Below are 21,154 nucleotides of genomic sequence, written 5' to 3'. Positions count from 1 at the left end.
TTCCACAATGCTCACTAATGGCTTCAGCAGCTTAACAAGTGCCAAATGTACAGTGCCATTAATTAGGCAAGAGAGAGGAGGAAAAAACACCCAGGAAAGAGGTGAGATGCCGTTCACCTCCTGAGCAGCCCAGCAGCGAGGATCCAAACTAGCAGAAGAAAATGAGATGGGAAGACTGAGGAGCAAGAGGAAAGTTTCAGACCCAAGGCACAGCTCTCTGCTGTAAAAAGCTGTTTGTCCTCCTGCTGAGTACCAGGGCAGAGGGAGGCTGACCTCACACCCCTCCTGTGCTGCCCAGCACACCCACACCCGGCTGTCCCCAGCCAAGGCGTATGCTGAGAACTCATCCTGCACGTGCTGGCTCTTCCTAAATCACTTCCAGTGGGGAAAAAGCTGAACAAGGCTGATTAATGATAAAAATACTTATCTCTTTTAAAATTTATTTTCAGTTCAACATGAATCACAACTTCCTGCCCCTCCCTCTCCCCTCCTGTGAAGACATAAGTACCTCCAGATCAATTTTTTTGTTGTTTAAGCATCAAGAGTGTAACACATTTCAACTGCTGCTGATACAGGTTTTACAGTGATGACTGTCAGAGAGATTGTTTGTGCAACTCTTTAAAGAGCAAAAAAGAAAAAATCCCTCCTACAAATGCCGATAAACTTTAGGAATGTAAACATGTAACATACACAATTACTGCATTATCAGAAGTACTATCCATTTATCAAAACAGTTGAACATTACACTTTCCAACACATATTTGACATGACCCAATCAGAATTTGAAGAGAAACTGTGTACCCTATAAGGGTCACCATGTACCCCTATAAGATAATCATTCCTACCATAGCTTACAGATGCATTTGACAATACTGATGTCAAAAAAGGAGGGTTTAGTTTAATTTTACCCATGCTCTGCTATTTTTGATGCTTGGCTTAATTCACCCAATACATTTTATAAAGGTATGTAAACAGTTCTGATTTAAAGACCAGAGATGTTTAAATGACATTAACAGATCTGGACTGGTCAATGTTAATGTCTTCATTAACTAAGATACCTTATTTATCCCTGAGCACCTTAAAATTGTTCCCCCCCAAATCTCAGTCAAGAACATGTAACTATTTCACAAGAATGTAAAACTGCATTTGGATAAATCTCTGTCTTACAAATCCCATTTTCCTTCACTGATTTAAACAAAATGAAACAAAACCAGACCTTTTGTTTTTTACATGTACTGCAATACCTTAACAAAAAATTCACCCTAACGAACAACATCACCTATGGACACACTACAGACTACAAAAATATTGCATAGGAGTGTCAGTGGGCATAGTCTCCCAACATGAGAGAAAATGCAAAGTTTTCTTTAAAACGTTATGGCAACATTCTAATTTATTTTCCTTTTAAAAATCAAGTGGTTTCACTTTATTTCAAAATTGTACAAAATGGCCATGGCTGTTTATAAAAAAAAAGTCTCTGTCTTGAGAATATGTGAAGTCTCAGGTGCATCAACAAAGGACCTGGAACCATTCACAGTGCAGCGGAAAGCTTCTTTTGAGGCAGAAACTACAATTCATCCTTCTTCTTTCCTACTCTTTCATGGTCTCTTTCTCTCAGGGTTCGCATGAAAGTGGTGAATCCAGACTCCTGGTTTTGAAGGAAGAAAAATACATGTCACATTTTTGCACACAACCCAAAACAATGCATCAAGAACACTCTGAGTTTCAGTTTCCCAGCAGAATATAAACTAAGGAGCAGTTGTTTAGTTTCTGTACCCCATGGCAGAATATAAACTGAGGAATGGTTACTGCTTCTGCATTCCCTCATCGTGCCATGCTCTGGTCCCAGTGCTGCTCTGCTGCAACACAAGGCGAAAATATCCATGCACATTCCACATGTCAAACTTTGAAGAGGTGGGACACAGAGAAAAAGGCCCCAAAACTCAGAGGACAAAGTAAAATCTGTCAGTAGAAGTGCCATTGATGCCTTTTTGTTGAAGATACACAAAGACATTTTTGAGCTGCATTTATATGCTACTTGTGTAATTCTGAAAGCAGTCAGTGGGTCATTTGTTGGCTATACACACATTTGCCACTGTTCCTCATCCCTTAACAGCTTTGATGATGATTTTCCTCCTTTTCCAAACACTCGAATGATGGAAATCACACTATTTTCAAGTCATTCAAATTATTGTCAAAAATTTCAAACCTGGATGCCAAAAAGCCAACCTCTGTATTCCGACAACTTACGATTTCTGGTTACATAAGGCTGTTGGATGCCAGCAGTTCTGTTTTCCAAGGAAAGCTCTGAACACAGTTCACAGGCATTTCAAAAGGCTCAGATGGGTGGAGGTGTGAACACTGTCTACTGGTACCCCAGCACTACAGCTGTTTGGGCAAGTAGCACTGTTCCCACCCAGTGTGACCATTTTTACTTCTAAGTAATCCTGAAATACACCAGTCAAAACTGGTGATGAAGAGGGAAAATACAGAGAGGTAGAGAAAGCCAAACAGAAGTCAAAGTTTGACTTAAAACAACGCTGGGGAACAACAAAACAAAGAAAACAAAATAAAATGAAGCCACAAGGCTGGGATGCTTTTAGAAGGCTGAACAACAAAACACTCTTCTAAAACTATTCACTGTTGTTCAACCGAAAATAAATGAAATGACAAGTTTTGGCCATATGTCACCTGGAGACACCTGGCAATCAAGGGCCCCCACGAAAGGAGCCCTGTCTCCAAAGCTGTGCATCTGGAAGTCATTTAAAACACACTTGGGTCAGAGGGTGTCCTGACTCTTCCTTGCTTTGGTTGCTTGGGGTGAAATGCCTTAAACTCTTTATTCCGAAACTGCAGTTCCCTTGACAGGCTACGACTGGGGGTCATGCTCTTCCCCACAGCCCGTGCTCCAGTGTGGGGTGGCAAGTAGCTGAGAGCTCCTGTTCTATGGGCCATGGCTCCTGCCGTGGCACGTCATGTTGCCCCCAAAGCAGCTGACATCACCCCTCTTCTTCCCTGCCCACATGAAATAATGATGCACCAGCTGGACCACTGAACCAAATGCACATGGACATCTCCTGATTTAGTGCCAGCATCAGGAGCAGAGAGCAGGTCTACTGGCTCGTCTGCTCTCTCATTTTATAAAGCACAAGACAGTTGGACAAGGTGGTTCAAAAGTTGCTGTCATGCTGATGAGAAGTCACTTAAAAGCAAAATCCCTTGTCACTGAAAGAGATTTGTGAACAGACCTGGAAGCCATGGAAGGCATTGTGCTAAGCACTGCCTCCAGCACTGCCATGATAAGCGATAACAAACCCTAATCCAGTGCTGCACAAGCAGAAGACCATGGGTCCCCAGAGAGGTGGAGGGGGAACACAGCTGCCAGCAGCAGAGAGACTGTGATGTTCCTGTTTGGTAATTTAATTCTACCCAAGAAAGGGTTGGCTGCACGTAGGGGATTAGTTAGCCCACTTTCCAGCATATGGATAAACATCTCCCAACTGCTGTGGCCTCAGAGCACTCCTGTATTGTATATAAATTCTTTTTATCAGCCACCACAGAGCCCTCCTTTAATATATCATTTCTCTAAGTATGGGTTGGAGATGCAAAAATCAAGGCTGAAATTTTACTTAATTGTTGGCTACTGCACCCATCTTTACTTTTGAGAAAAGATCCAGAATTGGAACTAAGCGCAGTATCCATAACGACTGGATCAGCACCGTGGAAAGGTAATTACTGGGGTCCAAGTATGCTGAAGAAAACTGGAAAGAGAAGCTCCATCAAGACTTCCCTACGGTCCTGACTAAGACAGAATTTCAGAATTTGGCTTTCTTCTTCATGCTTCTATATTATTTGGTGAGCTGTAACAGCAGCAATAACTTCCAGTGAAGAATCTTTTATCAAAATCACTGGATGGCTCAAAGACCCCATGTTTTTCTTGCATATCCCAGCTTTTCCAGGCAATCAACTGCTGCTTGAGGAGTAACCTCCCTCTAGGAGGTTATGACAAAGAAGGCCCACAAATGACTGAATTGCTCCCTTATTTTCAGGCATTTTACAACCACAGTAGGCATTATGCCATTTCTGCCCCCATTTCTTGCACTCATAGCATGTAATTAGCTGGCCACAGCAGGACAAAAGAATGAAACTTCAGCCCAGGGGTAGATGGCACAATTTGTCTTCCCATCCTGAATGCCAGGAGTGAATCTGATTCAGGGCAAATGAGATATTTAGTTTCCCCTGTACTCCAAAGGACAGCTTTGTCGTGGCTATAAAACCAATGGTCTGTCACCATTTGGCAGCCTGGTGGACCTGTAACACGTTTGCATGATCCAGAATGGACAAGGGTAGGTCCTGTGATTTCTGGCATTTCTGCACCCATCAGCAGCCCATGCAATAAACCCTCCACTTTCACTCGGTCCAAATTCACTTGCAGACTTCAGCCTAAAACATGAAATATACTAAAAGCATTACCAAATCTAATCCTTTTTTCCTCTTCTCACGTTCCTAAAAATAGACCAAGTATGTTCCTAATGCAGAGATGTACAGGGGTGTGGTACACAATGATTCATCCATGTGAGACAGTAACAGAAGCAGCTAAACATTCTTCCATCATGGTGCAAATTTACTCCGTGTTTTGCATTAGCAAGGCAGTGCAGGCAGAGGAGACTTTCCTCCCTGTACCAGGTCATGACTCTTGCTTTCACTTACCCCTCTTTCTCCAGTATATTTCTCCACAAACTTCCCGTAGTTGTAGTAGTTGAAGGTGGGGTAGCCATCAACCCCTTCCTGCTTACACAGGTCGTGATTCTGTCCTTTGGCACAGTCCACTGCAGCGTAGGCGATCTGAAACACAAGAGATCAGATTGAGGCAGGAGAAGACAAAGCAAAACTACTTCATGGTGATGCTGCTGCAACTTATAGCATTAACACTGAGTAAGACCCAAGTCTTCTGCCAAGCACACAATGGTTTCAGTAAGGCCTCAGCTGTGGAGGGAGATCTCAGCGTGGTCATCACCTGGCTTATGCAGCTGCACAGCACGTTCAACCCACAGAACAGAAAACCACCTTCCCAGCCTCCCCACTGAGCTCTGCAGTAGACTCCCAACAGGAAATCCAGAGACTGTGTTAGTAAAACCAAATCCAAGCACAGCGGTCACAGCTCTGCCACTCTGCAATATTTTTCCTCCACTTTGGTTTTAAGTGATGAACGGTGACAGGATGACTTTGGTAACAGTAACAACCCACCTATCCCAACCTCCTTCCTGTGGCACGGCTAATGCTTGGCAAAGTTACCAAAAATGGCAGGTCACTTATGCAGGCTATAAATAGATTAATGATTTCTACCCCAAATAGCTTTTGTAAACTCCACGCACTTCTTCCAAGGTCAAACGTGGATGCATGAGAGCGAGAGTGTTGCCTACCAGGCAGTGCACACAGAGAGGAAGGCTGCTTGCTTGCAATCTCAGCCTGTTTTTATGTTTCCTTTCCTGTCTTTTTTCCATCTATCCTTTAAGGAGGGGACTGTAGTTACGTGCAGCCATTAGCAAAGTGGGCTTTAATTCCTTTGGAAACCTCTAGATGCTACTGTCACACAGACAAACCCTGAGTAGGAAAGAGCTCTCAGCCTGCTGGCAGCAGAGCAACACCCTCCATCCCTGCCTGTTTCCACACAGGGCAGGGCGAGGAAGCGCAGCCTCACAGCCCCAGAGCATCGGCTCAGGGCAACCCTAGTTTAGAGCACCGGACATTTGAAACCTGACTCTGTGAAGTACTGAGGAGGGGCTGCCCTTAACATTTCCAATGCTGAAATAAAATGTAATTCATTAGCTCCTACTCAAAGCAACTGGGCCCTGTGCTGTGATTTCACCCTGACTGTTCCTGCGAGAAGCAGTTGTGGCTCTGAACGTGCACTGCTCACGCAGACCTGTGTTCACAGCCTGGGACAGGCACTGCTGAAGAGGAAGCAGGTTATAGTACAAGCTATGTAAAAAACCCCACCAAATTAGAGGAACGACTTTCTGCAATCGTGGGTTACAATTTATCAAGTGCTAATTTCACAGCAGACACATCTTAACTTGAAATTTCCGTTCCAGGCGCCTCCTTCAAACAATCTGATCAAAATACCTTTTGCTTGAACGACTTTAGGGTTGTGGTTGAACTGTTCTTCCATAATTAAAAGAGCACTTAATATTCAACAATGCCCTCCTGTTTCATGGTGACACTGTCAAAACGAGAAAACCTGATCTCATTATCTGAGCAGTAATTAAAGAGATGGGCAAGGCCAACTTCACTTAATTTGTTTGTTTTGTTTTGGCTTTGAAAGCCTGACAAGACAATACTCAGTAAAGATCTCGCTTGGGTCTATCTTCAGATGGAAAGCGCTAGATAAAGTGAGCAGTGCTCTTACCTTAAATATTTGGGTTCTGTTTTCCCATTTTAAACATTAATAAGGCTATTACAGAACCAGGACTCTTGAGAGTCGTTAAAAACATGTATGATCCCACTTTTTTTTTCTTTTTATAAACACAAAAACTCCTACTCATTCAAGGCCAGTTAAAACGAAAGGTTAAGAATAATAAACTGTAAAAGAGCTTCATCTAAGTATTTATGCCTTCCTGACCTTAGCAGCCAGCCAAAATTTAGAGCTCTGTTGGCTACTTCTGTGTAAAAGATAGCTTACAATGGAGACAAACATTTATTTCATGACACAGCATTAATGTAGAAAGAGTATTAGAAGTCCTGGTTCCCTAAAAACCAGAAGAATAAATAAAATGATTTTTCCTTACTGCTGTAAATATCACACAGTGATTACAGCCAGAAGAAGGGGGGGGGGCATACATGCACTCATCCAGGTATTAGTAGCTGGTCTGAGGCATGAAACTGCTGTGACTGATGACCCATCTGTTCTTAGTGTCCTGGAGATTAAGAAAATTAGTTTTTAGTACACTGGAAGGAAGAGAAGCCTTCTTTATCTGTAAACAGATGCTTACCTCTCTGTAAACATCTAAACTGGCATTGGTTGGAGCAAAGAGTCCAATTTCATTTACAAAAGGCTTACGTGAGAACAGCTCCCAGTGAGGAGAGGGTAGAGAGCAGAAATGCAATGCTGTAAGTCACTGTTAACCTTGTTCAACACATCTTGACCTGCTGCCTCAAAACAGATGACTGAGGGACTTTAAGGAGGCAGCTTCTGGCAGAAATGCTTGAGATACAGATCCCCTCTATGGCACATGGAAACCTAAGCTGGTCCATCTGTGCACTATTTGTTTGTGCACTGAAGTAACACACAGAGATCCCAGTCTAAGTCTGTCCACAACAGCAACATTAGCCTAATGCTAAGTCTAATCTATCAGTTCTAATGGGACAGGTACATCTGGAGTAGTGTTTGGAGGACATGTCCACGGTCTGTTTCTCTGCAATGCTCCCAATGCAAGCTCCCACACAGCCCCACGGACTCACTGCTGCTCCTGCAAACACCACTTGCAGCCCAGCTCTTCAGAACACACTCGTTTGGTTATTTTTATAGCCAGTGGAAGGAGAGAAATGGCAATTTCCAAAAGCCTTGTAACTCATAGGGACGTGAGCGAAATTCACAGAGAGACATCTTAATTCCCAAGACTGTATCTGAGGCTGCATTTCAATGCCTGCTGCCAACAGTGGCTGAGTAAGAGTACTTAGGAGAGCTTGAGTGATTACTTTAGAGTGGAAATGTTAAGGCAGCCTAAATATAGAGGTTGCTACCATCTCTGTGCACTCATTATCATAGCGTCACAGCCCTAATTGTCTTGCCTGTCTCACAGCGGAAGATCAAATATAGTGCACTGCAAAGAAGAGAAAAGTAATGCTGGAAAACACTTGTAGCAAAACACACTTCTGGACTGAGGACCAACTCTTATCTCAGTTCTATCAACTCCAGAGACTTGAACTCTGAGACACACCAGAATTTCAGTAAACAGCACCGATGTCCTTTGCTTCTTTCTGTTTGTGTTTTCATGGACCATGAGTATTAAATTCCACTGCTGGTAGAGGTGTCTCCTACTGCAGCTTCCAGCAGAGTGAATTCCTGCATGGCTACAGTGAAAGGCTGCACATGAAAAGATGCAGCCACAAAAAGAAAGGCTTTGCTTGATCCACTGTAGGGAGAGTTTCCCCTCGTTCTCAATCCTCTTAGCAACAATTAGTTTTTCTGCATCACTAAAGAAGAAAACTAAGTTGGGAAAAAACAACAACCCGAAGAACCTCTATCAAAATGTGATTAAAGACTTCTGGAGAATATTACTCTCAGAATTGATCTTCATTTCAACTACCAACAACAATTTACAGATAAGTTCACTGGAAAGCACAGTTTAGCAAGACCTACATGCTTTGACCTATAAACCCACAAACTTTATTCAACTAGAAACTGCAAACATAAGACATCCCTGATACATACCCAGGAGCCAAGACACTTGGCATCACCTCTCATGAATTCCCTCTCATCAAGAGGGGAAAAAAAACCCTCTAAAAATCTGTAAGAGAAAGAAACTCTGCAAACACTGGTCTAACACTTGTGTATGTGTCCATTATGGAAAAAGCCAGCCTAACAACTTTCAGAAGACAAGATTGATTTTATGCAGATTTTGATTGTTAGGGCTAAAATTTAATTTCTTGAGCTTTCCTCTAACCAGAGAGAAAAATCCACTGAAAAACATTTCAGGAAGAAAAAAACATTAGTGCTGTATCTGCAACATGCACAAAACTCCAAGGGATTATGGATTCTCTATAACCTAAAGCTTCATTGCCTTAAATATTGACAATACATCATTATATACAAGTTCTCTCTCCAGAGCCAATACTGTTCAGTAGCTGTAGCAGGAATAGAATAGTTATCAAATGAAAAGATAATCAATCAGAGACTGTGGACCCCAGAATAAGTTTCTTGGAGTACATTCAACTTTCTTAGTGTTACAGGCAATTCCTCACAACTGGTATGCAGCCTATAATAACTAATAATATCAGGTGAGTATGTATAATAATGCATAATAATGATAACAACAGCAACAACAATAATCCCATCAGACAAGTACACACTTCTCCATAGTCAATATAGTTGAATATGACTCTAGAAATATCTGCGATCTGAAAATATATCTACCTGAAAAGAGAAGTCCCACAACAACGTTTCATGGTTTTACCAAAAAATTGGGAGCTTAACTACCGAGTTGCAAATTTAACCCTGCATGGCATTAGAGCACGAGCAGTGCATGACCAGCTCTGAAGAGCTCTTACAGGAAATAGAGCATGGCATATTTTTCAAATGAAGTGGTCTGATCACAGATGCTGAGCTGTTGCAAAAATCAGAACTTTTCATTTAGGTGCTTAAATAGGAGTGGAGCTATGCTGAAAACGTGAGCACTGATCTCAACTGTGCCTCAACTGTAACAGAAGGATGATGCCTTATTTTGTTACTAAGTGTTAGAGGAAAAAATAAGTACTTGCAGTCTAATCTAATCATACATCAGGAATCACAGTTCCCTTCCAGCAGAATTACGAAACAACTTTTTTGCTCTAGAGGGATCTTACAGGTAAGAAACACAATTACATCCAACGGTTCAAATAAATGTGTAGAAAATTGAAAGTGGGATCCCTTGACCTTCTAGGTAACTCCTCCTTTCTGTTCTTAAAGCTCTTTCTTTTTAACAGCTTGTCTCCCAGTCACCACGTGATAATAAAGTAAAAATACCCCCTGCAGTCTTAGTTGCTCTCCTCTTAAAATATGTACTGCCACACACTGGTTTATTGATTCAAGGAAATAAATCTCTGCTAGAGCTAATATTGACTTTTGTTATGAAAATGGAAGTGAATAACTAACTGAATATTGATTTGAGAGAGGAATGATATTTGATAAGCTTAAAAAAAAGTAAAAATAAAACTGCAACATGGAAATAAATGCTTCCAACCAACATTTTTAAAGTATGGTCAATTTCCAGATGACAATTACCTGATTACTAGAAAGAAAGTGCCTTTTGTTGCCAAATGTCTTTAAAGCACCTATAAATAAGATAGATCCGCTTTCTTCCCTATGATTGCTCCACAGTTTTCTACTTTTATATCACCTGTTCTGGATCCTAACAGCAGTTAGGAGCTGATCTGCTAAGGCTTGTTGCAATTCAGCTACTCAAGTGAGTTCTCAAAGTGAAAGGCCTTGCAAATGGGAGATTGATTATTAGTTGCCCAGATGTGCCGTGGCAGCATTACCAGAGCTGCAGTTCATCAGCTGTTCTCAAAGCAGGGCTATTTGCAAAGGGAAGATCCATGAGCAGGCACTATGATGTACAGTGCTCACATCACCATATTTAATGAGTCTAATTAAAAAGAAATTCAACACATGCTTTTTTAAGCAAATAGGGATCAAATTTTTGGCCTAACTAAAATATTAACTCACTTGGATAACTGTACAGTCATTTGGTTGGTACAATAATTTTAAACTACGGTTTCCAGTACACACTGGGGACCTACCAGTTTCACTGCTGTCTGGCAGCCACCCATTAACACCCCAGTTCACCCCATTTGCTGCACCCTTTCCAGCAATCTCTGCCACAGCTGTTCCTGCACAAACTCACTAGAATCCAGCCGTGGTGCAATTGTACAGGAATACTCTTCTGTGAAAATGTAGAAGACTGGTCAAAGAGCAGCCCCCATGGGGAGGTGCCAGAGATTTGTTACTGAGAGGCCCTGAGGAGTCAAGAGCTTTCCTTCGGCAAATCCAAGCTGGAACACCACAGATCAGTTCCTTCAAGCTGAACTTTAGGATCAGCCAAAAGGCAGAATGTAGATTTCTTTAAAGATTTAGTGTTCAAGAGACTGTGGAGCAGTTACTGAACATGCCTTCCTGCTCTTCAATCTGTTCAGCAATGTGACAATCCCCACATTTGCATTTTCTGACGTGCACTGGTCACTGCCAGAACTCGGCCAAAGGCTCTCCCCTGGCAGCTGTATGCAAAGACCACAGCGCCCTGAGGCAGGAATACTCCAGATGGATTTTTTTCCCTTCCTTTTTCCTTTTAAATAACTGAAACAATAGGTTAACTGCTATTGGACTGGCCTCTCCACTGATCTGGTGTTACTGGCACCAAATTTCTCCAGGCAGATGGAAAGATGAGAGGAGGCTCTGGTTTGTGGGTCACACCCCGAGCTGTGTTTTGCAACAGCCACACAACTGCCCCAGGCCTGCGAGCAGGCCCGGCATTCCTGCTAAAACCACCAGCAGTGATGTGGCCAACCAGAGCTGACATTTGGGGCCAATGCTCTGAGCAGTGCATTTTAAAACTCCGACTCCAGCAGTGCACATGATGAAAAAGTACAGAGCATTACACACAGCCCTGGGGAAGGGGGGGCTTCTGTGCCAAAACCACCCCCCTACAGTCAATCTGCAGAGCCAAAGACACACATTTAACAGCTCCAAGCTCTGCTCGTCTTCAAAATTCCGATGTAAAGAATCCGAGTCTCCCAAAGGATACCTTTTAAGATACCATTTATAACCAATTCAAGGCTGGACTGTTTTTGATTGTACTTTGGCTTCTGCAAAATTAAATGTTTAATTAAAAGACCACCCTTATTGAAAAGAAGATACAGTTTAAGTGCTACCATATTCTTTTAAAGTGAAAAACCTTTCTCTGGGGAAAAAAAAAAAAGACACTACTACAGAAATGAAGTAGCAAAAAGACACTACTACTAAAAATGAAAATTACTAATCTTGTCCTGTTTTTAAAGAAGAAATACTTCCTTCCTCTTAAGCAGTGATTTTACAGAAGTTTGAAACCCTACAGAACTACAAATTACCTTGAAGGCTCAGACAATTTGAAACATGGGAATATGCCCTGTGCTGCTTGTGGGAACAGCGATCTGCCCTTCTAAAGTCTTAAACAGGTTTGTTTTCTTTTCCACAATGGCACAAACTGGCAGCAAGAAGCACCTTGGCAGGTTATAGCTGTACACAATTAAATAGGGCTCCTGAGATAATCAATCCCTGGCACTTTCATAAGTCATTGGGGTGGAATAACATCATTTTCCCTAACTGCACACACCTCTTTAAAACTGTACCAGCCTTAATATTCCCCACTGGCTCTCATGTTCCAACTCATTACATTTTATATCTCCCCACTTCAGCCTTAAACTGAAGTCAAGAGTTGCAACCGTCAATCACTGCTCTGCTCTCAGAGTCCTTTCATAACCTGCAGTCTGAAGGAAAAGCTTCCCAGGCCTGCATTTCACACCATCAGCATGTCCCACTAACTGTGCCATCATTCAGATTGCTTGTTAATACATCCTGGGGCTCTAATAAGCCAGTTTCCCATTGTTTGGTACTTTTGTTTCATCTCCTCTGACTGAAATTTTAATGAGTTTAGGAAAGAGAGGCTTCATTGGGAACTACCAGAAGAGTGGGAAAACAAGGATACTTTCTCAGAGATCTTGGAAACAAAAAAGTAACCAAAAGGCATTTGAGCAAACTAATTTACAGCAGTAAGAGAACTAAAAGCTGCATGCCTCTGAATCTTCTGTGTGCCAGAGGGCAGAAGTGATGGACTCCTAATTTTATGCAGTCACTGATATAAGACTGATTTGTTTCTTGTCAATCTGATGTATTTTCTGTGAGTTACAGAACAGATGAGAGGAAAATAAAAATAAATTTACAAAAATCCTTCTGTTATGGCGTATAACTGTTCCAAAATCACCTCTTCATTTAAAATAGAATACGGAATTGAATAGATTATTTCAGCTGGATGGGACCTACAAGGATCATCTAGTTCAGCTGCCTGACCAATTCAGTGCTGAACAAAGGTTAAAGCTTTTTGTTCAGGGCTTATGCCCAAATGCCCCTTAAACACTGACAGGCTTGGGGGGCATTGACCACCTCTCTAGGTCACCTGTTCCAGGGTTTAATCACCCTCTTGGTAAAGAAATGCTTCCAAATGTCCAGTGAGAACCTCCCCTGGTACAGCTTCAAATCATTCCCATGTGCCGTATCACTGGATCCATGGGGAAGAGCTCAGCACCTCCCTCCCTATTTTCCCTCCTCAGCGAGCCTGAGAGAACAAGTTCCCTATTCAACTGCCAAATCTTTTCCATGCCATACCTAAACACAAAGCAACTGTGAAGTTAGAACAAATTTGGAGATCAGAATGAACTACAGTTCACAGAAAGATAGCAAGAAGGTTCCTAGCTGCTTATCTGGTTAAATCCAGGGGCTCAGTGCTGAGGGTTTTTTTTTCTAAATCCTAGATCTGCATGGGCTCAGTTAAAATGGTTCAGCTGAGGCAAGGAAATTACCCAATGTGCTTCAGTCATCAGATGTATTTTCAAGGCCAAGGCATGAGGGTCCTAGAAGAGCCTGACATACTGGGCTCAAGTCAGCCAACTTACAGAAATATATTATATTTATGCTATGCAAGCAAGGATTAGTTACACGACTGAAGTCTTCTGGACTACCACACAACTTGTGGTTTCTCCACATGCGCCCCAATGACTGATAAAAGTTGAATGGAGACAATGTAAATTATCTTTTTTTAAATCCCTCAGGGAGAAAGAACTGTTCCTCACTTCATAGAAATGAACTCTTACACAAAAAATTAAACACAAAAGACAATAAATTAAAGAAAACAGAATAGGTTAAAAGTGTAACTCAATTTGACCAAAAAAGATACAACCCCTAAAATGCAGATATGTTTCTATTAGTGTAACAGCAATTTTATCTACAAGCCTATCAGCTTATCAATAAGCAAAGCCTATAAAGTACAAATGGTGGAAATAATTTTCAAATATCTCAGAAATAATTAACAGCAAGTTACCTTGCGATCTTCTTTAAAGACTTCAGCAGCAGTTGTGAAATGTGGAATGGCATTTTTACAGTGGGGACACCCTGTTTGACACAGGAAGAAAAAGACATCATAAACTTTAGTTATAAATAAGATACTGGGACAAACTCAAGACACAAGGTGAATCAGTGGAAATTTTGTACTAAAAATCATTCTAGACAGGAGCTCTCCAGTTCTGGTAAGAGCAGGACAGGGCACGTGTAGACCATGTGTCAGCTATGTGAAATTAGGCACGTGATTAAAATCCCTCTGACTTCAAGCAGTTCAAGTGTACACTTAAGAGTTATACGAAATCCCACAGAGGCACCACAGTGCAGGGGCTTTTCTCTATGGCCAGTCCCTTAAGAGCACTTTGAGATCAGCAGCCACAAACAGACAGACCATTTCCCTGCTCTGCACCCCCTTGTACTGCCACGTGGGTTATTACTGCTGTTGCCACAGATATCAGCTACACTTGGACACGGGAATAAAGACAGCACAGCTGTGAACAGAAGGAGGCTGGAAGTTAGGAAGTTGCTGGGAGCATTTAGGAGTGTTTGGGAATTGCCTGTATTAGAGCCAAGCCTCTGGGAACACAAGGAGAGGAAGAGAAGCAAGTTCAACAGGCTACACATCTTTCATTGATGGAGAGCAGAAGTCCAGTCCCAGGTTAGGATGACTGCTGCTGGCCTTTCTGGAGACTTTCCTCCTGTTCACCAAAAATGGGCAACCACAGAACAGTTTCACAGACACAGCACACAAAAACCCCACAGCTTTGTATTGGAGATGGACTGATACTTCTTTGTGCCACTGCAGCATTGCACAAAAGGCCAGCTGATCCCTTGCTCAAATATACACTAAACTTACTCAACCATTTCAGAAGTCACAGATGGGGAACAAGAACTGCTCTCTTGATTCAAGGTGGAGATCTGAGTGCTCTTAATTCAGAATGAATGTTTATTGTCTACGAATAATCTAAACTATTCTCAAAACATCATTACTAAGTAAGTCTTTGAAAAAGAAAGTATCTGCAAATGTGTAAAAAATTACTTTTTTCAAACCCATCACAGAGGTTGATCCCAAGCAAACACTCAGGACAGTTTTTTTGCTTAGATGCAGGGAAAAAAGGAATGGACACAGTTCAGTCAAGCCTGTATAATGCTAGCAAAAGTAAAGGAGTTCATCCTGGTATTATTTCTGGATAGGAACAGAACAGATCACAGATGAGCTGCTCACAAGCTCCAATTACAACTCATGCTACTGTTGTTTACCCGTATTTGACATAATGAAAAAGTGTCTTTGTTACTTTTAAGTCAGTAGTGAACAAATGCCCTCTTAGGAGGCTTGCAGCCACCCTCATAAAGTACACACACTCTTGCAGCTGACAAGAGAAACAGCATCTGTGCACAAATACTGCACACCCCTTTCAGCTTCACCAAAACGCAGTTTCACTGCTTACATGCACTGTTTTGAATTTTAGAGTATTTTTTTCTTTGGAATAGGATTCTGAAAGCACTGCAATGACACATGATGTATAAATACACTGAGAGTCTAAGAATACCAAATACCAGAAAGTCAAGGGGATGTTTCCTGAGAAACTGAGACAAATCCATCTTAGTGGCTTCAAATTCTTTATGGAGCATAATAGCAGTTATTCTGGTGGCAACTGTGTTTCAGGGGGAGATGGTGCAGGGCACCTACAGCCTGCAAATTATTAACTTTGTTGAGTTGTTCAGCATTTGCCTGGAAGAAAATGGTCAAGCTAGAAAAAGAGGAGGAGGTTGGGGTTCCAGGCTGTTCCTACGTCCATCAGCCCACTTTGGTGACCCATTTTCTTTCCTACCACTTGTCTGCCTGATAACGGAAGAGCCTGCAGATCAAGCCTGCCTCTTGACACATTTTGGATAATTTCCTGCACTATGGGGTGACTGCCTTGGTTGACTTGTTAACACTGCTCTACACAAATAATAGCAGAACTGGAGACAACATCTATAAAGAATTCCACAGACAAAAAATGGATAAAAATCAGGCACCTTTAAAGCAAGAACTTTTGTTCTAATCTACATGCTTACATACTGCAGCTTTTCCGCAAACTTTAAACCCTTCAGGTTCCCCTTTTCTGCCTATGATCTTGAGCTTGAAATTTAGATTTCACTGCAGAGCGTATTTTAAATCCTCAGTGAAAGATATTTCAGGGTAAGCATGTCTTCATATTCCTCTCTAACACCTTTATGACACATCAGTGTATGTGTTTTCCACCTCAGGGGTGCTGGATGTGCAGAGGACAGGGCATTTAAGTAAAGCCTCCCTCTAAGCCCCTAGTAAAGTTGTAATATGTAAGAGCTCTCCATGAGCCATGCTCCTCATGGAAATTAGAACAAATTCAACAAATAATATTCTTTCAAACAAAAAAGTCCAGTGGCTATTAAAAATGCAAGCTGACATTTCACATGGGCTAGGATGGCTGGTAAGGAAACAGCCCAAGCAGCCCTTAGCTGGTGACTGCTCAGGGGAGTATCAGCAGCTGCTCAGTGTCCCTTCCACCCCAGGGAGTCAAACACTGCATGTGCTGCTGCACAGTGTTCGACAGGTGAACGGAAAAGGGCTCTGCGCGTGGTTCTCAGCAAAGAGACAGATCCTGCAAGGCCAAAAGGAAGCATCTCATTGTCTGACTGTTTTGGCATTTTGGAAAAGGTACACAAAACCGAACATGCTTTGAGGTTGCAGTCAACGTCCCTACACAGAGAAGAGGAGGGTCGTGTAATTCAAAGCAACTGAGAAAGGAACCTATGCTAAACAGCTTTTATTTCCTCTTCTCTGTGATCTTCTCATTCTCTCACTCACAACCCTAACCACAAAAAGTTACCTTTGTTTACCAATTTGAAGCTCCATTCCTCCTCCCCTCACTCCTCTCTTGGCCCAACCTCCTTTCTTTACTGCACTCTGCTTGCAAAACTAAAACACAACCATATGGCTTTTGGCAGAGCTGCCTCCAAGTCCAGTAGGTATTTTGTTAGCCTTGGACATCCATCCACGGAACAGATGTGAATGCTACACTGAATTCCCAAGGCGTTTCAAGGAGTCACTGAAAAAAGGGGAAGGAGCACATCATATGGAACAGCAGAACTTCATCTGTTACAACTTAGAAGGATTGCCAAATGCAGCAAACACTTGGAAGTCACCCAACCCAGTCATTCTATTTAAAGCACACATGCCAAAAAAAATAAAAGCAGAGGTTGATGTCTTCATTTTGACAGACGGAAAACTTGTTCTCCCCATTCCCTCTTCGCACCCACTATCACACGTTTATTTTAAGCGTTAACACTATCTTCTAGATTTGAAAGTGCAAAGAAAGGAAATGTACTGAGCACGGTACACGAAGATAGGAAGTGTACAGCCTCCTTAGAAAGGATTTTTCAGATGGACTGCAATGAAAAGAGATTAAACTGGTGGCATCTGAAGGTGTGGGTAATGTGTCAGGAACCAAAAGGTCCTGCCCTTTCTCAGCAGTATTTATAGGACAGGAAGTCACTATGGACTAAACAAGTGGGAAAATTAATTTTAGTTAAATAATTTGTGTGCTGTGGTAAGCACAGACTTCCTACAAGGACAAGAAGTGGAGTTTCAACTAAGCAGCGTTGAAAGTAGCACTTCTGGGAGCAGAGACTTCTAACGCAGATGCACGGCTTTGCTTTACCAATTTGCTTTTTTTCTTCGTTTGTACAACAGTGTCAATTTTGATCTCAACAGGGTTAAGAGTCAATGTGAACTGAACAGTCATTTTCTGTGCCTGCCTTGAGAAATCTGAAAGAAACATGCTTCTGGAACATCCAGCCTTTCCACAGGATGCCCGTGCTGGCACTCAAGACCTCTAATCACTCCTGCTCATCTCAAGATAACATCACTTACGAATGCAGAAAAAGAGTTGCATCACCTGGTAGGAAAACAAGAGAGCTTGACATCTAAGGCACATGCAGTAGCGCGTGTTAAGGCCATTCCCTGTTCCAAATCAGTAAATGATACAGCTTCAGTACAGCTTTGGACAGGCATTCTCACCTCTGTGCTCAAATTTGGCCCTCTGGAGGCCCACCCTTTCAGCCCATGGTGGCATCTGCTCTTCCTGACTGCTGATGCCTGCTGGGGATGAGGGCTCCCTGCTTGAACCACAGGTCCCTGCATCCTTATGAGAACACCCGCACTTGAGTGGTTCTAAGTTCTCCTTGCCTTTGCACTACAACTTTAAAATTTTACATGAACCCAGTATTTTCTACAGGGTATTTCTCCACCATCCATGCTGTATGAGCTGGGAAGGCACACTGTGGTACAGTCACGGCAGGCACCGTCACATTCCTCATCTTGAAAACAATGTGGTTCTTGACTGATCCAGCATATGAAAAATAGGGTTTCTGTGGGTTAAAGTTCAAAAGGAATGGCTGATGAACAGCAGATGAGGGAAATCAAGCAAGCAAACAAGCAGGCTTCACTGAGACCCATTATCACTGAGGGGGGTAGGGAGTCAGATTAAATCTCTTCTCATTAGAGAGGCATTTAAAGGAAAGCTAGTGGGTCTTTTGGGAGATGAAGTGATGGAAAAATATATAGCCCAGCTAATTTTTCATGGACTGAATTTACTGATAGCAGGAACAACTGCACAGTACAGCATCTTCTCTGGGTGTCTTTGAGGAAAGACCCAACAAGCCAGCAAGGGTTTGCGCACAGAAAGGTGCTGGAGTGCCCAGCACATAAGCTGGCTTCATCCTCATGGAAACACTGCTTTGAAGAAGAAAGAGGCATTTCTGAAGAAATAAAGAACTGCAGGGTTGAGATGGATGTGATTTCCAAAATGATGCCACAACACAGTTGTTACGTGATGTAAAACAAAGGTATCACAGAAAAACTTACTAAGTGCTCACATCACCTTGTGAACTTTTTTTTTGAACAAAAAAGAAATGGAAGAAAAAATAATATGAACCCATTTGTCAGGTAAGACAAGAATGACACAAAAACTGATATGATACAGTAGCAATTCAATAAATCCACAGACACAATACCCTGTTCTCTGAATTGTAAACATTTCCCATAATTGCAGGATCCCATGGGGTGTAGAAGGGACACAGAGGATTTCAAAGCAATGGAACAACCTAATGAATAACTTACATGTCTTTATTACATTCAAATGGAGAATTTTTCACTGAACAGGGTTTTCTTTAACCAGTTGTTTAGAGATGATAGCGGGTCAAAAGAAAAATGTAGAGATTCTTAAACCTTCAATGTACAAAGGTATTAGGACCAGATGGCAATTTTAAGATGTCTCCAAAGTAGTGCATGAAACAGATGCACCCTGTTGTACAGTAGTCACCTTATTACATTTAAAATAAAATTGCATCAAACTTTCAGAATTGCCTAAAGGAATCAAGTTCTCTTTCCAAAAACCCACAGGTTTCTACTTGCTTAAATATGAAAAAACATTCTTTAAGTTACTTCATGCTTTCTTTCATTTGAAACTACAAAGCCCAGTGATATAATATAACCTCTCTATAGCTGAACAGTACAAGGTTAATTCAGTTTCCTTAGAAGAGTAGAAGCTGTATTAGCATAGCACATAGAAGAAAGGTGAAGCTGTTTTTAATGAATATAAATCAAAAGCTAACAATTTGTACAAAATAGATAAAGGAAGCAAATGGACATCAAAGCAGTATCTACAGTCAGCAGAGGTAATAATGATGTTTTAAGTATATAAGGGGCTTTAAATGTATTAGAACCGAAAGAAATCCAAACAATGCTAGCAATATAGCTTTGAAATAAAATGATGGAGTTGTCAAAAGGAGCTTCGCTGAATATATAAATTAAAATATTAACTAGGTGTGGAGATGGCCTCTATGCCTGGCACCTCCAAAGTGCTGTTTGCAGTTCTGGGTGCACAAATCAAGACTGAGTTCAAACTGGAGGGGGCTGAGAAGACCCGTAAGAAGAATAACAGGATGGAAAGACATGCTTCATGGCAAAGGGTGTCAGGAAGCTCAGTGTGAAAATAGCTTAAATCCAAAGATTAGGAAATGATAAAAATCGAGAAAAGTCAGTCTCTAATTTTCATTACAACCAGCTATTCAAGCTGGGTGCCAAAGGCTAAGTAATCTCCAGAGCTGTCTGCCTGCTGAAGCCAGTCAAATTCAGACAGGAAATTCACATTCCCCATCACCAGTGACTTTTAGTCTGAAAGGAAATGGTTTTCTGAAAGTGATGCTTTCACACAGTGGTCCTCTACCTGATCAGAAGGCAGCTGTCCTTGACTTGCATGGCTGAGCTGAAACTGCTACAAAAGTGACATGTTTTGGCTGTCCTCGTGTCAGTGTCTCCGAGTGGAATGTCAGCACTGCCACACGGTGAGGCGAGAACAGTGGCCCCTGCCAACCCTGACCTGAGCATCCCAACTGGAATGGCTCCACAGCAGTGCAGATCAGGCTGGACTTCAGAAAGCACCACCTTGAACTTTCTGCCCATCATTAATGCATAATGATGCATGACCCTACCTGTGTTGTTTCCGTGTGCACTTTTAGCATCTTGTACATAATAAAATCTTGATAAAGTAACAAAGTGGAGTGCCTATATTTTACATGAGGTTTGTTTTTTTTTTTTCAAAGAGACTGTTTAAACATGCACATATTTTAATGTAGACTGTTTTCATATCAAATACTCTAACTTAAGCTGTCAGTATTTTCATAACAAAGTCCTGGCCAACTCCTTAGAATTGATCTGAAAGCCCAGTGATTTGTGAGATGGTGGCATTTGTGCTGTCTGTGCTCTACCCTCAGCATGAGAAAGGGCTCTGCTCCCCCCTCAGCCCCCGGCTTCCTTTAGTACCTCTCAACGGGTGATCTCAAATGCTTTAACTAATATCAATTAATTACACTTCAAATTGCCCCTAAGAGAGACAGACGTGATTATCCCCCTCTGTCATTACATCCAAGGTTAAATGGAGTCAGGAAGAGGTTAAGTGACTCTCAGGGTTCACAATCCTGCTTGACAGGGAGCAGGGCTGCAAGGTGCTGACTCCATTTGTTCAGCTACAAAACTACCAGGGCCTCGGAGGGCCCAGCACGTGGCAGGATGGAGCCCTCAGCGTGCAAAGTGCAGAGCAGAGAATGACTTTCCAATTCCCCATCTCTGCTTGAAATCATCACCGTCTAAATAACAGGGGTAGATAGTGCCCTCCGTTATTGGTTTTTAAATGACTGCAATTCTAAGCAAGTGAAAGCAGCACACTGCAACAGCTATCAAAGCAAACCCGGGAGCTCGCAGACCGCGGAGTAAAGCAAAGC

At 42.0% G+C, this 21,154-nt stretch overlaps 1 protein-coding gene across 1 annotated transcript in view; it reads right to left on the bottom strand.

Annotated features, from left to right (window-relative positions):
- Positions 1-423: 423 nt before the first annotated feature.
- Positions 424-21,154, bottom strand: part of PDIA5 (protein disulfide isomerase family A member 5) — a 99,746-nt gene continuing 79,015 nt past the window's right edge. The window contains exons 15-17 of the mRNA XM_050339630.1: positions 13,830-13,900; positions 4,711-4,845; positions 424-1,648 (exon numbers count right to left, since the gene is read on the bottom strand). Of these exons, the coding sequence (XP_050195587.1) occupies positions 1,568-1,648; positions 4,711-4,845; positions 13,830-13,900 (287 nt within the window). The 3' untranslated portion in view covers positions 424-1,567. The remainder of the gene's footprint in view (positions 1,649-4,710; positions 4,846-13,829; positions 13,901-21,154) is intronic.

Source organism: Myiozetetes cayanensis, unplaced genomic scaffold (assembly GCF_022539395.1).
Source record: "Myiozetetes cayanensis isolate MyiCay16 unplaced genomic scaffold, myiCay2020 scf9, whole genome shotgun sequence".
Classification (NCBI taxonomy): domain Eukaryota; kingdom Metazoa; phylum Chordata; class Aves; order Passeriformes; family Tyrannidae; genus Myiozetetes; species Myiozetetes cayanensis.
The sequence above is the reverse complement of the archived record's forward strand: the minus strand, read 5'-3'. Positions and strand labels throughout refer to the sequence as shown.